Genomic DNA, 15,427 nt, shown 5'->3' with positions numbered 1-15,427 from the left:
GTACTTCGCCCGGAAGCTAATCGGCAGCCAGTGAAGAGATTTTAAAACTGGTGCAATATGGTCACCCCACATTGTGTTATTGTTCATCAGGATATTATGCGGCAAGAAAACCAAATAGAAGAATTACATAATGATTCCTCACAATGGTTTTGTGAAATGGTTACATATACATGCTCATGCAATCCAAGCGAGCTCACCTGAGTAGCTGCAGACTGACAAGGAAACGAAGATGATGACGACACAACAGGAATGTCAGACTGGACAGCCGCCACAGTGGTAGCAGGTGTAAAAATCAGCTGCGAAGGCAATAAAAAGAAAATTAAAAGACACACTGTACCATGGGTGCACACATAATTAACTAACATACTTGCTTTAGCTCAGCTTTTCCAAAAGCTGCAAATATTTGCTGTAATATTCCAGAACAACTTTTCAACATTTCTGAATGGCTCAATTTTTTCATCACTTCACACAAGTATCTCTTTCATCACACTTCCTCAACAAATTAAGTGCTCCTATTAATTAGTATTTAAAGTAATTAAGAAAACACACAGAGATGACCTGAAACCAGACAGAGAACTTTAGTACAGCTAGACTAACAACACTTATAACAAACTATTCCAGTTTTAGCAGCCGCTTTTATTTAGACTGTTATGAAATAATTTTGATTAATTCCATCATACTGCATGACTGTCACTTTAAAAATCCCCTCTTGGACTACATACAGATATAGTTACCTCTTATCTACAGGAACAGGCTGCAGGATCACACACGCCTTCATCTCTGTCCCTCTTCTCAGGTGTGAATTTCCTCCCTTCAACTGAGGTTCTCTGCTACATTATTATCAATGCCAACTTGCCTAAAGGTAACAAGCATTCCATCTTATCCTAGATTTCAGATCCGTCTCAAGCCCTGGATTCAAAGGGCTAAACTAGACATGAGACGAATTGTGTGAATGCAATTATCCCACATGTTTTATAAATGTAAATAGTCACAGAGGAGGTGTGTGTGTTACAGGATAGGGTGAGCAGCACTGAGATTGCAGAGGGTGGGAAAGGAGAGTTTAATCCTTTCCCCCATGCTATGGTCCCTATGAAAACTCGCCACCTGAAGCTTTGCATTGGGAGATTGAGGAAACAGGAAGGCAAGCACTGATTTGTTCATACTTCAAACATGAAACCGTAACATGGAACCTGCACATCCCAATATCACCACCACCACAATGTTGCAGGGTAATGTCCAACTCCTGAGAGAGACATAGGGCCCAGTAGGATCAGAAAGATCTTCTGAAAGACAGCACATTAGGAATGAATTGGCTTGGCCAGGAAGTGTGTGCATAGATCCCATTACCAGCTGCTCAAAAAAAGTGTTGCCTCTGCCACTTTTTTGCTCTCCCATATGAATTAATCTAGGGTTGCCCTCCATCATTGGTAGGGAACGTTTGGCCTGCTAGATTTTGCCATCTAGCCTGTCGAGAACCTGCTCAAGGCCTCTCCACATCCTGAAACCCCACCCTTAGAAAAGGCAAAGGCAGAGGGAAGTGAACTTCTTAAAGGGGCAGTTCCCAAAGGTTTGTTTCGTTTTTCCCAACAAGAAAGGTGAGTGAAGACTGCTCTGTCAGGAGCCACCACTTCAAAGTGTTTGGAATGCCTTAAAACAGCAGCTCCGTCTTCCCTGCTGTGATCAGCTGTTTCCCAATCAGGAGGGCAGATATACTGGGAACTGACGCAGGCAGGAAGGCAGATCTATTGGGAACTGCTGCCTGAGGTGCTCCAAGCACCTTAAGTTGGTGGCTTCCAGCATCTTGCCTTAGTATTGGTAAAGATGAGGGAAATGCAGGGAGGTGGTGATGCAAGAAGAGTTTGCTCTCTTCCTGCATGACCAGCTCAACTGGATTTCTCCCTGTGCACTGAGAAAGGGGCTCCACTTAGTGGACAGAGAGAAAATGCAGTGAGAGTAAGAAGAAAGAAGGATGGAAGAGAGAACAGTGCTTTCATCCCACCCACATCTAGAATGCATCCCCCTGAAGGTTACACAGGAATGAATGTGATCCTTAAGCTGAAAGAACTTTCCCATCCTACATAAACTGGATCAGAGGAAGAATCATACCTTTCTCTTCAAAACTAGAACAGGATTTTTCCCATTAATGCTTTAAGTTAGTCCATGAAAGAATAACCAGATCCTCAGAAGAACTCAAATTGAACAGTCTCAACAAAACAAGCTTCTTTATAATACCTTACCAATTTATTTATTATTACATTTCTATACTCCCCCAATAGCCAAAGTTCTTTACACATCACTGTCAAAAACATCAACGGGGAAACAATTTAAATTCCATACCTATTCAATTCTCTCACCCATGGCAAACTAGCGCCAGGTTAAGACATTCCTCTTTGCCCAGGCATATGGCGGCACATCTTAATCACCCACATGTTTAGTTTTTTTTAACGGTTTTTAATACTTTATGTGTGTATGTTCTGTGTTTTAGAATTTTAAATTTTGTATACTTGTTTTTATCTCAATTTTAGAATTTCTGTAAACCGCCCAGAGAGCCCTGGCTATGGGAGTGGTATATAAGTGTAATAAATAAATAAATAAATAAATAAATAAATAAATAAAATAAATTTGAAAATAAGTAATCACGAAAGTGGCCCTGGCACTTCAATACTATTTTAAAAGCAGCTGATTCCATTTAGTAGCAACGAAGAGTTACATAGAGAAAAGCTACAAGCCATAGGTCTGATAAATCTCCATATTTGGAGTCAAGAAGGCATTCATTCCAAGTCAAACTGACCAAGAGTGTGGTGAGGTAAGTTTCTAATGGCTGACACTGAGCATGAACAAAATGATCCAGAAATAAATTTGTAATGGAGTGCAAATCCACTCTGCCCAACTTTCTATCTCTAGCCATGATAGTTATTCTACATTATCACATGCATCCAATTTCCTGTACAAACTTGCCAGAGATTCTTGTCTATAATGAACTTCAGACTTATAGCAAACTGTCTACTGCTATTTACATGAATTATATTCTTGAGATGTTTATTTTCCCCAATAGTACATACATATAGCTCCTGCACAACAATATGGCAAGTTGCAACATAGTAGACCACCAATATTTGAAGAAACCTCAAGCCCATTAGATTTGCGCTATTCATAGTGTTAAAATATCCCCCATAGACAAGTCTTTGCAAGCCTGAACTACAGTCTTTCAGCAGTTGACATAACTGTACAGTTATACTCTGTAGTTTTGCTCTACTGCCAAACAGATCATCTGTTGCAGAATTTTACAAGCAGCTTGTCTCATTGCAGTGAGAATGTCCAGAACTCCAGTTGTGTGGTTGTATCCAATGGTGGCAAGTCAGGGCACTTGATTTTCACCAATGCACCCAAGCCACTTAAACCTGCTGTCCTTCCCCTGCCCCTGAAAAAGCTGTTCCTGAGAATTGAGGGGCTCTCTGAAACAGAATAGGAATTGTACAAGGCCTACAAGTGAGTCCAGGAGATTGTAAAAAAACCACCAGACGTCACAATCTGCGCTAGTAGAAGTTATTTCTCCCCCACCCCATGCACACATCACTTCTCTGCATCAGAGGCAAAATATAATCTGATTTTCAATTTAATAAGAACATTTGAGGCAAATTTATCAGGGAGGTGTCCATTTCAAACTAAAGTAATAGAAAAACAAAGCATATGCAATATATTAAGGGGTCCAAAACAGTGAAAGACCAACAAACAAGGTTATATAGCTATTCTTCTTTCCAAACAAAGGCCCTTTCTACACCTAAGGATTATCCCAAGAAAATCGAGGGATCATCTCTGCCTGCTCCTGGGATCCCCTGTGTGTCATTTGTATGCACAGGGATGATCCCGGGACAATGCCTGGAAAAAAGGAAGGTGTAGAAATGGCCAAAGATATACTGGAAAACCACAAGAAACTGGAAAGCAATGCCCTCTTATTCTATATGCACATTACAACAGTTGAAAAGCATCTAACTAGAAGGACCACTAATATAAAAGGACCCAGGCATTTTAAATGTAAATCTTTTCCATGCGTAAACATCATGAAATATAGTGAGTGATTGTTATATGTTTGTTTGTGTATAAGCATCAATAGTCATCCAGTAACATCAAGCTGCTCTTCTAAACAGTGCTACTACAGTCATGTGAAAAAGAAAGTACACCCTCTTGGAATTGTATGATTTTACATATCAGGACATAATAACAATCATCTGTTCCTTAGCAGGTCTAAAAATTAGGTAAATACAACCTTAGATGAACAACAACACATGACATATTACACCGTGTCATGATTTATTTAACAGAAATAAAGCCAAAATGGAGAAGCCATGTGTGAAAAAGTAAGTACACCCTTACTGCTTCCATAGGAATTAAGATGCTAAGTAGCAGACCGGTGCTGCTAATCAAATGCCCGTGATTAATCGATCATCAGCAAGTATGACCACCTCTATAAAAGCCAAAGTTTTTTTTCAGTTTGCTGGTCTGGAGCATTCAGGTGTGTGTTAACACAATGCCAAGGAGGAAAGACATCAGCAATGATCTTAGAGAAGCAATTGCTGCTGCCCATCAATCTGGGAAGGGTTATAAGGCCATTTCCAAACAATTTAAAGTCCATCATTCTACAGTGAGAAAGATGATTCAAAAGTAGAAAACATTCAAGACTGTTGCCAATCTTCCCAGGAGAGGACATCCCAGAAAAATCACCCCAAGGTCAGACCGTGCAATGCTCAGAGAAATTGCAAAACCCCCAAGAGTTACATCTCAGACTCTACAGGCCTCAGTGAGCAAGTTAAATGTTAAAGTTCATGACAGTACAATTAGAAAAAGACTGAACAAGTATGGTTTGTTTGGAAGGGTTGCCATGAGAAAGCCTCTTCTCTCTAAAAAGAACGTGGCAGCACGGCTTAGGTTTGTAAAGTTGCATCTGAACAAACCACAAGACTTCTGGAACAATGTCCTTTGGACAGACGAGACCAAAGTGGAGATGTTTGGCTATAATGAACAGCGCCACGTTTGGCGAAAACCAAACCACATCAGCACAAACACCCCATGCCAATTTTTATTGGAAACTCAGAAGAGCAAAGGAAAGGAAGCTTGGGGCATAAAAAGAAAAAGAACAAATAAACCGTAGCATACTTCAACAATAATTCTAAAAGATTAGCTTGCAAGTCTTACCATTTGAGCTCGGAGGTACATCTGAGCCTGGCTTGCAGTGAGACTAGGAGAGGTGCTCCCTAGTAACATGGTCTGTTGGGTAAGACTGCTGCTACTAGTGTTGGAGGTCTGTGAACGGCTTATTAGCTGTGCAGGTGTAGGAGAAGCAGAGAGATTAATCTAAGGAAACAAAAGTATTTTTTTTTATTAACTACCCTCATACCACAATTTTATAGACAGGCAGGCTACAATTCTACGCAGTAGTAAGTCCCACTGATTGCATGTAAACATGCATAGGATTGCCCAATCTGTTTGATTTATACAGTTGTGCTCGGTAGTGGAGCATCTGGGTTGGTAAAATCCTGGAGTCTCAGCTTTCAAAGTTACATTTTATCCAGTATCTTTAAGCACTACATGTTCATCAAGAAGACGACTTGACATGGTTTTACATTTTTAACCATTGCTAAAATATATTAAGGGTGCAATCTTATGCATGGCAGGAAAAGCTCCTATAATTCCCGGCATTCCCCAGCCAACCTGGCTGGGAAATGTATGGAATTGTAGGATATTTTTTGTCTAAACATGCATAGGATTGCACTGTAAGATAAGTTTAAATATGTAAATTAAAGAGCTATCAATTCTGATACAGGAAATCTTCCATTTCACTTCTGAGATACTTGATCATAAGCAGATGTCTCATTTTAATTGTAGAGTTTAAACATTTTGATTGTGGTAAAATGTTCAGCAATCTTGTAGAATAGTTGCCTTCTTGGAAATGTCATTAAAGTTTCTCCAGGTGCAGTCACGATGTCTAGATTCTGGCTAAATTTAATTAACACCAAACCCAGTGTGATATTAGCTCCTGATGTTTTCACCCTTGTAGAAGTCAAGTGGATTCTATGTTAAGACTCTTAACTACTACTATGGAGGAATTTCCTTCTCTAAGGGATTTGGAAAAGCCTATATCTAATGTCTTCCAAAAAGACACAAGATCTTTATATTAATGCAAGACAACATGTAATACCAGGAGTTCAGCAAGGGGCATTTTCAATGGCAGATTTTTAAAAAATAATTTCTAAATATATAAATGCATTAAGACCAATGGCAGAGAGATAAAAATGCAGGTTTCTACTACTCCAATGATTTGCATTAAAATGTAAATATGATCATTTATATTAAATGTTTACATAAACAGCAGCATTCCTTACTTTCAGAGAATGAACATGGTAACTTGTATGTGTTTTGCTTAGATACTTACCGAAGTCTCTGACATGCTTGACTGTTGAGTGACGCTGCCATTGGGAGATGCACACTGCCTCCCACCTGATAGATTTGCCTAAATAGCAAGCACAATAAAACATATTTAAGTAATGCTGGATATGATAAATTGTTTAGCTCAGTGGTCTAAATGGCCACATGACACTTTAACCCTCTAATCAACCCCTTTGTCCCTCTTTATGGTTACACAGTCAAGATATAGAAAATGTTATCCAGAATGAACTCCCTGTCTACCTCAGTAATTAATTCCATGGTGCTCACACAACACCCCTTTGGAACCTATCTTGAGTCAATCACAGGCTACCACATTTATCTATAAAAATCAGGCTGACTCCCATAAGACATTTTAACAATCTTGGCCCAGAGATGTATGACAGGCAAGTCAGGAGCCACTGATCTCACTTGAGGTTGCTGACTCTCCATTCTCTTTCAATCTCTGACTATATATTTGAAGAGACCAAACAAATATACATTTATTTCTCTATTCTTCACAAAAATTCTGATACTTTTCTCTCCCACCTACCCACAGCCAGGGGCCTGCACAAGAAAAAGCCAAACAACACATTTCCGCCAGACACCATATTTGTCAACAATGGTGTAAAAACCACACTGTGGAGTTCTAAAACCACGGTTGAGAAACGTTTTGTCTGAACAGTCATGCCCTAACCTGCTATTTAAATTATAAAATTTACATATCCATATTCTACTGTAAGGCTACAAATAATAATTCAAATCTATTCTAAGGAATAGTAGACCTGCATGTGATTAATTTCCTGATACAACTCTCAGCATCTTATGAACTGAAGAATTGCTGAAGGTTATTATGTTGTTGTTTTTCAGATTCAGCAAATATTCTTATATCCAGAATATAAATTTAGGGCTTATTCAAAATTTTGAAACAAGTGTCTCACAGTTACCTAAATAAGGGTGCCTATGCATGTTCAGGCAGAAAAAAAATGCCTACAACTCCCAGCATTCCCCAGCCAGCCACGTTGGATGGGGAATGCTGGGAACTGTAGTTCTTTTTTTCTATCTAAACATGCATAGAATTGCGCCCTAAGTTACTCAAAATTATTTTTACTTCATCTGTAATGAGCAGTGCATGTTTACTGATAAGGCTCAAATAAGAGTGGTTTCTAGTATTATTTGTATTAGTGGTCTTTATAATATATTTTAATAATATCGTTAGTCAAGGTGAAAAAAGCCATCTTTTCAAATTCTTAATTTTAAATGTACATATAATAACAAAATCAGTTGATGACTGTTGCACACTATACAAATGAAAGGAGCTAAAAATTGTATATAAAATATGCCTCTATTGTTGTATTTTTTTCTTTTTTATATATTTGAACACCAACTAGAAATGTTTGGATGGTGTAGAAATGTATTGAAACAAAACACAAATAATGTTGATGCACGAGAACATCCACAACTAAGAATGTGACATGACACCTGAATTGTTCATACAAAGTATACAACTGATTAGAAACTGACCAGATAGTCAGAGTTAATGATTTGAGGTAGTAATTTGATTATTTTCAAGTAAAGGCTGAACTGGCTCAGTCTCCCACTACTAATGGGAAAAAAACAAGGCATAAAATTGCTGGCTTAAACCCTTTCACACAACAGCAAGATATTAATTGGCAGTTTGATTACCTATAGCTTTGGCTATTGGGCAGTATAAAAATGCAATAAATAAATAAATAAATAAATAAAAGTAAATATAAGGAAAGAACATTGCCTAGCTTGGTCAGCTTATCTTATCTTCAATGTACTAGGTAGAACTCTGTGCAGTAAGTGATGGCCAGTGCTCAAGATATTTTTTTTTAAAAAAAGGTAGAAACCACTACATTAAGATAAAAGCACTATTGAATTATTTATTTATTTATTTATTTATTTATAATGTTTATATACTGATCCCCATTGAAAATTTCGGAGCGGTGTACAAGATAAAATGAAAATAAAAACAGAATTGTTTGGTAGAACTTAAGGTTAGTTTCCAGATAATTATTTTCTAATCTATCCTAGTCTCACCTGTGGAACGCTGGCCAGACTCTGGAACTGGGTGCTGCTCAAATGCTGCTGTTGCAAAGCAGCGGTTTGTAACATTAGATGCTGCTGCTGAGCTGCATACATCTGCTGAAGGTACTGTGCTGCAGAGCTAGGAGGACGATGCAAGGCCTGCTGAATAACCTGCAGGTTTTAAAGCAACATCAGTAGAGTGGCAAAAATAGAAGTTTTATTAATGCTACCACATTAATCATTCAAGCATCATCATAGCCTGCAATTCCAAGGAACTGCACCATAGCCCCAATTCAATTGCCACGACCATTTTAGTTGTTTTGGGCAAAGTACTTAATATGATGTAGAAACCATCGTCCTCATTGCTACCTGTATGAACAAGCTGGGAACACAAGCCTGCATATCTAAGGTTAGGGTTTACTGGAGAGATGCACGTGGGAGATGCAGGACAGCAACAGAAGTCATGCAATCACCATAGCGTGAAGTTAGGCTCATCATTCTTGATCTGGACAAACCTATCAAGTTCTCATCACACTGCATAACATCCACATAAACAGTCTAGCCCTCAAGAGCACATAGACAATGCCTCTCTCAACAAAATATCACATTGTTGTGCAAAATACTAACTTACTGCAGAGCCTCTCTCTCTGGCAACAAGATATTATAATCATCCAGCATGCAACTACCAAACACAAATGTTTACTAAGTTATCCTTCACATTTTTAGGTTCCATGTGATCCTATACTTTTGACAAGGAACAGGGAAAAACAGCAGAGGTAAGATCTGAGAAGAGTGGGAGACGGAGATAAATGTGACAGGGAAGAATTTAGAAAGAATCAAGGAAAACAGAGAGGAATGAGGTAGGAGTAAGAAAGGAATAAAAAAAAAATGAGAAGAGAGAGACAGGAAATGAAACATGAAAGAGGGATTGGGGCGGAACTACGTGGTTAAGTACTGTCCTAGTTCCTTTCTTTGCTTTTTCTGGTTGGATCTGGAGATAATGCTGGAACTGAACTGTTTTGCAAAAGGAGGCATAGGTAGGCAGGACCAAAAAAGCTGTTTTGCCTTCCTAAATGAAATGTCGCCTGCAATCATTGCCTCCTGCAATCACTTGTAACATGGCCATTTGGTAATGTTTTTGCAACCCCCTATATTATTATTTATTTCAAACATTTATATCAATCAGCTGTATACTGTCTATCAAATACCTGCACAGCATGTCGATCTGAGCCACTATAGACAGATATCTGAGGTGGCTGTGTACGGGAGGGAGAAGATGTTGTGGCAACGGTCGTTGTGCATGTGGAAGATGTTGTTGTACTTGGTTCATTCTCCATAGCTGTGGAATGATTCTTTCACCTGATGAGGAAAAACAACAAAACACAGGCACAGGCATAAATGGCTCAAATTGATGCAACATTCCATTGTTTAGAAGCTGAAGAGAAACACGCAAGCTGATCTTGTCAGAAGAGGAAGTTTAAATTCCATTCCCAGGCCATCCAAGAATGCAAGTCCCAGTCTTTCACTTGCAGCTCCACATCTGTAGAACGCAAGAACAGCCTGCATCCCAAGGATGTTGTAGACATTTCAAAAGTAAAGAGCACCCTTTTTAGCAAGGTCACCTACTGAGTTTTATGACCAACAGGGATTTGAACATGGGTCTCACAGTTTAATGGCACAATCTTATGCATGTTTACTCAAAAATAAAACGTAATGTGTTCAATGAGGCTTACTCCAGATAAGTGTGCACAGGATTGCAGCATAAATCCAAAACAATCTAGCCACTACACTATCACTTTTTTTAAAAAACGTAATACACTTTTGTCTGTTTTTTGATTAAGGGGAGGTTCAGTTATTGCTCTTGTTTACATTCTGTTATATTTTGTGATTTGTTAAAGCTGATGTTTTATTGTTTTGTTGCATTACGCTGCTTTTCTACTTATTGGATTTTATGTAGTTTTAATGGAGTTTTAATGTGGGAATGTTTTATTGTATTATACTAGTAACTTTTGGGGGTTGCAATCCACTTTGGGAGAAATCCCTAAAATAAATAAAATACCTAACATTTGCACAGTGCTTCCAAGAGTTCCAAGCATTTCCCACACATTATCTAGTTGCAATCCTTAGAGCAACCCGGTAAGGTGAGATTGGAACAGGTGTCTTCATGATTCGCCGCTCAGTCGCTTAGAGAGAAATCTTATGGATGTTTAAACATAATACTAGAACCCGGGGTCATCCTTGATTGGTGGAAGATTCAAGAAAGATAAAAGGAAGTTCTTCTGCACACAGCGTCTAACTATGGAATTCACTACCTCAAGTTGTAGTGATGGCCACCAATTTGGATGGCTTTAAAAGGAGATTGGATGAATTAACGGAGGGGAAGGTTATAAACTTATTTATAGTTGTCATGATGGCTATATACTACCTCCAGTATCAGAGGCAATATGCCTATAAACACCTATTGCTGGGTAACATGGGAGGGAGGGAGGGGGTTGCTGTTGCACTCATGTCTTGCTTGCAGGTTCCCACGGGCAACTGGTTGATCACTGTGTGAACAGAATGCTGGACCAGATGGACCCTTGGTCTGATCCAGCAAGGCTGCTCTTATGTAGACAAAATAAAGACCTACAACCCTAGCATTCTGATTGGAGAATGCTGGGAGTTGTAGGCCTTTTTTTGTCTAATCATGCATTGGATTGCACCCTTATGCTGCAATCTTATACTCCAAGGGCCAGCAACCTGCAGGCCTTCATATGTTGTTGGAACCTTACACCCAGCAGCTTCAGCCAGCCTGGCCAATGGTCTGGGATGAATGGAAATGCAGACCAACACCTGGAGCATCACAGGTTGCCCACCCCTGCTATACACACTTACAGGGAGAAAGTTGTATAGAATTTTTTTGTTTTTGAAGAGACATGTATAGGATTGCAACGTTAGCTATTACACTATACAAATTTCTAGATGGGCAACTGTATTTGTCTGTTGCAGCAGCAGCAACAACAACAACAACAACAACAGGGTGCCTTATGGCACTGTAGAAATTAACCGATTTTATTGTGGCATAAGCTTTGACAGACTACAGTCCAGTTCATCAGATGCAGCTAATGAAGTAGATCCAAACCCATGAAAGCTCATGCCACAATAAAATGTGTTAACCTTGCTGTAAGGCTCTCTGTAGTTTAGGCTACAGTAGTAGCTCTAGTAAGCTACTTCAAACAGCTGTGAGGAAAGCAGCCTAAGAATAATTTAAATGTATAAATGAACGGCACAGCAGGCAGAAATCCAACCATTACAACTCAACCCCTAGTGGGCGGGAAAAGGGACTGAGCTTGGCGGCGAGGGTAATCTGCCCCTGCTGAATTTCTACCTGCCACACATTTTATTGATCCTGCCGGAAAAGAAGTAGCCACCCTACCCCAGCAGCTGAGAGAAAACAGGCTTATAACTGAAGGGAACGGCAGCGAACATCCTTCCCATCCCTGCCCCCTGCGCAGGGGCAGTGCACGGGTCTTCGCTGCCCGCAAAGCCAGGCAGTGCCAAGAGAAACCATTGCCTGGGCCCACTGCCTTCCCCGTCCCCTAACTGACAAAAGCTCGCCCCAGGGAGAGGCTCGTCCCCCAGGACTAGCGCCCGCGAGCGCCTGAGGTAACAGTTCGCGCACGCACCGTAGCGCCCCCCCCCTCCTCCCGCGCTGCCGGCCCTTCTCTCCCCTCCCCTCTCCTCCCCCACCTCCGCGCGCAGCTCATCCACCTCAGAAATAAAACGCACCCTCTTGGCGTACAAATCCTTCACTCCGCTTCCGCCATGTTCTCGCCTCCCTCACAGGGAGGCACCGCGCACGCGCCTCGCAGCCTAGAGGTCGGCCTCGACCTCCCCGGAAAAGGTCACGTGTGAACCCGTCGCTCCCGTGTTTCTACTCTCTGCTTCTGCCGTCGTTCATTTCGCGAAGGAAAATCTCTGGAAAACCAAGAGGCTCCGAAAACGACACGTTTTGACCAGTGCAGGCCGATTTCGGTGGGGCCGTGAATCCATTAGGTCTCAGCACTTTGGCTAGCTCCTTTAGAGTACTGGCTGATGGTGATGGAAACACAGAATGGATTTACAGCCCAGCCTCCACTGGTTTTAATATTAGCTCTTCCCGTGTGTAAACGTGTCTCCTTCTCCTTTTCCCTTCTAAAAGAAACAAGTCTGGAGTTCCAATCCTCAGAGCTTTCCACCCAGCAAGAAGCTCCATTAGCTTCAACTCTCGTTCCTCCAAGGTGCAATGTAAACCAGGAGGTGTCTATATAGCGTAATGTCTTTGTTAGGCCAACTCAAAAGACAACATAACACGTGCAAGTTTCCTAGATCTCCAGATCTCTTCATCGGACATGTTATTTTTGGTGATCTTTTGAGATGATCTAATAAAGATATTACACTATGCTGATTTTGGAATTTTTCTTGTGGCCAACACCGCCGACTTTGTTTTTCGTATGACCAAGCACAATCTCTAACCTTCAAGCAAGTCTAGACGCGTTTACTGTCACAGGTTTTACTGTCTCAGGTTTTAAGGTCCGTACTCCTGTTTACATAGAGTAATAAATCTCTGTCAAGCCATAAAACCACCACTCGGCGCAACGGTGTTGTTTGCGCAACCCGTTCGCTATCTTTGGAAACTACACTTCCCAAAATCCCCCGCGCCCCGGGCTTTCTGGGATTTGTAGTCTTTCCGCTTCATGGAGCTCGTTGGCCTGTACCAACATATAATAGGGTTACACGTAACCTTTTCGTTATATAGGCAGGTGGTGGAGGCGAGAAGTCGAGAGCTGCAGCAGTAGGCGCCTTTATTCGACTCGGAGGCGGAAGGAATTTTCCTTGTGTGTGGTAGAATCCGTTCGTCTGGTACAAAAGTAGTTGGGAAAGGGGTGGTGGCTGCTGGGACGGTGATTAGTCAGGTGGCAGCTTGCTCGTTTCCCCAAAGTAGTAAGTCGCTCAGTTTCAACGTGTGAAATGAACGCATCTCGCTCTCTATACTTGGATACACGTCTCCTCTCTCACACACATACGAAAATAGATCGCCCCGGTGTTATCTCCCCTTAATCCGTGAAATGGTTCATTCCATATTCCTTCACGTCTTCTCCTCATTCCCTCCTTCGCCTCCGCTTCCGCTCGAAGAGTTTAGCGCTTCCAGTGAGGAGAGGGCGGGGAAGCGGGGAAGAAAGAGGAAGTTCGTTTTCTTTCTCTGTCTCCGGCGCGCGCGCGCGTGTGTGGGTTTGAGGGGGTGGGTGGTAGCTGGTCGCGCGCCTGTTTCGAGCAGCGAAGGGCGGAGCGGCTCGAGCCCAGCGCCCGTTAGAGCGGCTCCTCTCTTTTTTTCGGCGGCGGGTGTCAAATTGTGAGGCGACGAGTGAGTGCGCGCAGCTCGCTCCCTTTCCGCCACAGCCACCCCCTTCCGCAGCTCCGGGGTGGGGCCGGGCAAGGCGAGGGGGCGATGCCGACTCAGCGCGAGAGCGGCAGTAACAGCGGCGGCAACAGCATGTCTCACCCTGGCCTGGGAGGTGGCGGAGGGAGCGCCGGCAGCGTAGGGGGTCTCGGTGGCCCCGGTGGCGACAGCGCCCATCAGGTCCGCGTCAAGGCTTACTATAAAGGGTGAGTGGCCGGCCTGGAGGAGTGGGGGCGGGGAAGAGGGACGGAGAGACCGGTGGGGCTGGCCGGGTCGGGGGAAGAGGGACGGAATACCGAGGCAGTGCCTTCTCCTCTAATACTAGGACTCGGAATAGATCCGCAGTCCGGTTCAAAACAGAGAAAAGGAAGCCCCGTTTCACACAACGCGTGGTTGGCGTGTGGAATTCGCTGCCACACGGTGTGTTTGGCTTCGAAAAGGGGCAAGTTAGGGGAGATATGGTGTGCGTGGTGAGACATTTTTTTCCTCCCTCTCCCATAATACTAGACCATGGTCATCCCACGAAACTGAATCGTGAGAAACTCAGGGCAGATAAAAGGAAGTACTTCTTCACACAGCGCGTAGTGAAACTATGGAATTCTCTGCCTCAAGACGTCGTGATGGCCACCGATTTGGACGGCTTTAAAGGGGGATTAGAAAAATTCTCGGAGAAGGAGGCCATCAATGGATGGTAGTCCTGATCGCGATATGCTAAATACACCAGTTGCTGGGGAGCATGGGTGGGAAGGCGCTTTTGCAATTACGTTCTGCTTGTGGATTTCCCATGGGCAGCTGGACTAGAATGGACCCTTGGTTAGAGCCAGTGTGGCTCTTCTTATGTGATGACGGCCCCTGGCTCAGATAGTTTTTTTAAAAAAATAAGCCTGTTACCAGCTGTTAAACTCTGGCAGCTGCGTAAAACTTCCATGTTGAGAGGCATATCTCTGAGTACTAGTTGCTAGGAGGGGTGGGAGAGGTGATTGCCAGCATGCCCTGTTCCAGAGGTGTTGGTCAGGTTCAAGAGGGCTCTTTAACTGTGAAATGAGATGTGTGAGAATTGTGATCCTGACCTTGAGGACAGAAGAAGTCGGGTATAGGTGGTAGGGATATCTCTTATGGGATGGCAAACTTGGAGGTTAGCTATGGTAGGAAGGATGCCAGAACAGATTATGAAGGCAATACCAGTGAGGTAAAAATGCCAAGTTCATAGGACAAGGATTTAGATTCCTACTGGGATGGGCTGTTGGTATGGTGGGCCTTATCCTTGGGATAGTTATGAGAGGCTGGATGGCAGCACATCATCTGTCTAAGCATGGGAATTTTAAAAACTACCAAGGGAAAAATAATGGCAAGATCAATTGCTTGCAACTTGGAGAGCAAGTAATGATCCTGTGAGGTCGGAGCTTAGTAAGGTGAACGTTCATGGTGAAGGAAATGTTCATGCTGTGAACTGTGAGGAAGAGAAACGTCTGTGGGATGCAAATTTTCAAAGGAATGCTGTTGGGAGGGATCCATGAGTAGGAGGATTGTTCATAG

General features: G+C 42.3%; 2 protein-coding genes across 3 annotated transcripts in view; one reads left to right on the top strand and one right to left on the bottom strand.

The window, feature by feature from the left end:
* Positions 1–12,283, bottom strand: part of PHC3 (polyhomeotic homolog 3) — a 56,593-nt gene extending 44,310 nt beyond the window's left edge. For both annotated transcript variants that reach the window (XM_063131989.1, XM_063131990.1), the window contains exons 1-6: positions 12,241–12,283; positions 9,681–9,831; positions 8,485–8,643; positions 6,431–6,508; positions 5,194–5,352; positions 198–296 (exon numbers count right to left, since the gene is read on the bottom strand). In XM_063131989.1, the coding sequence (XP_062988059.1) occupies positions 198–296; positions 5,194–5,352; positions 6,431–6,508; positions 8,485–8,643; positions 9,681–9,809 (624 nt within the window). In that variant the 5' untranslated portion in view covers positions 9,810–9,831; positions 12,241–12,283. The remainder of the gene's footprint in view (positions 1–197; positions 297–5,193; positions 5,353–6,430; positions 6,509–8,484; positions 8,644–9,680; positions 9,832–12,240) is intronic.
* A 1,506-nt stretch (positions 12,284–13,789) lies between these two features.
* PRKCI (protein kinase C iota) overlaps positions 13,790–15,427 on the top strand; it is a 36,335-nt gene continuing 34,697 nt past the window's right edge. The window contains exon 1 of the mRNA XM_063131987.1: positions 13,790–14,097. Within this exon, the coding sequence (XP_062988057.1) occupies positions 13,940–14,097 (158 nt within the window). The 5' untranslated portion in view covers positions 13,790–13,939. The remainder of the gene's footprint in view (positions 14,098–15,427) is intronic.

This window comes from Elgaria multicarinata, chromosome 8 (genome assembly GCF_023053635.1).
Source record: "Elgaria multicarinata webbii isolate HBS135686 ecotype San Diego chromosome 8, rElgMul1.1.pri, whole genome shotgun sequence".
Taxonomy (NCBI): domain Eukaryota; kingdom Metazoa; phylum Chordata; class Lepidosauria; order Squamata; family Anguidae; genus Elgaria; species Elgaria multicarinata.
The sequence above is the reverse complement of the archived record's forward strand: the minus strand, read 5'-3'. Positions and strand labels throughout refer to the sequence as shown.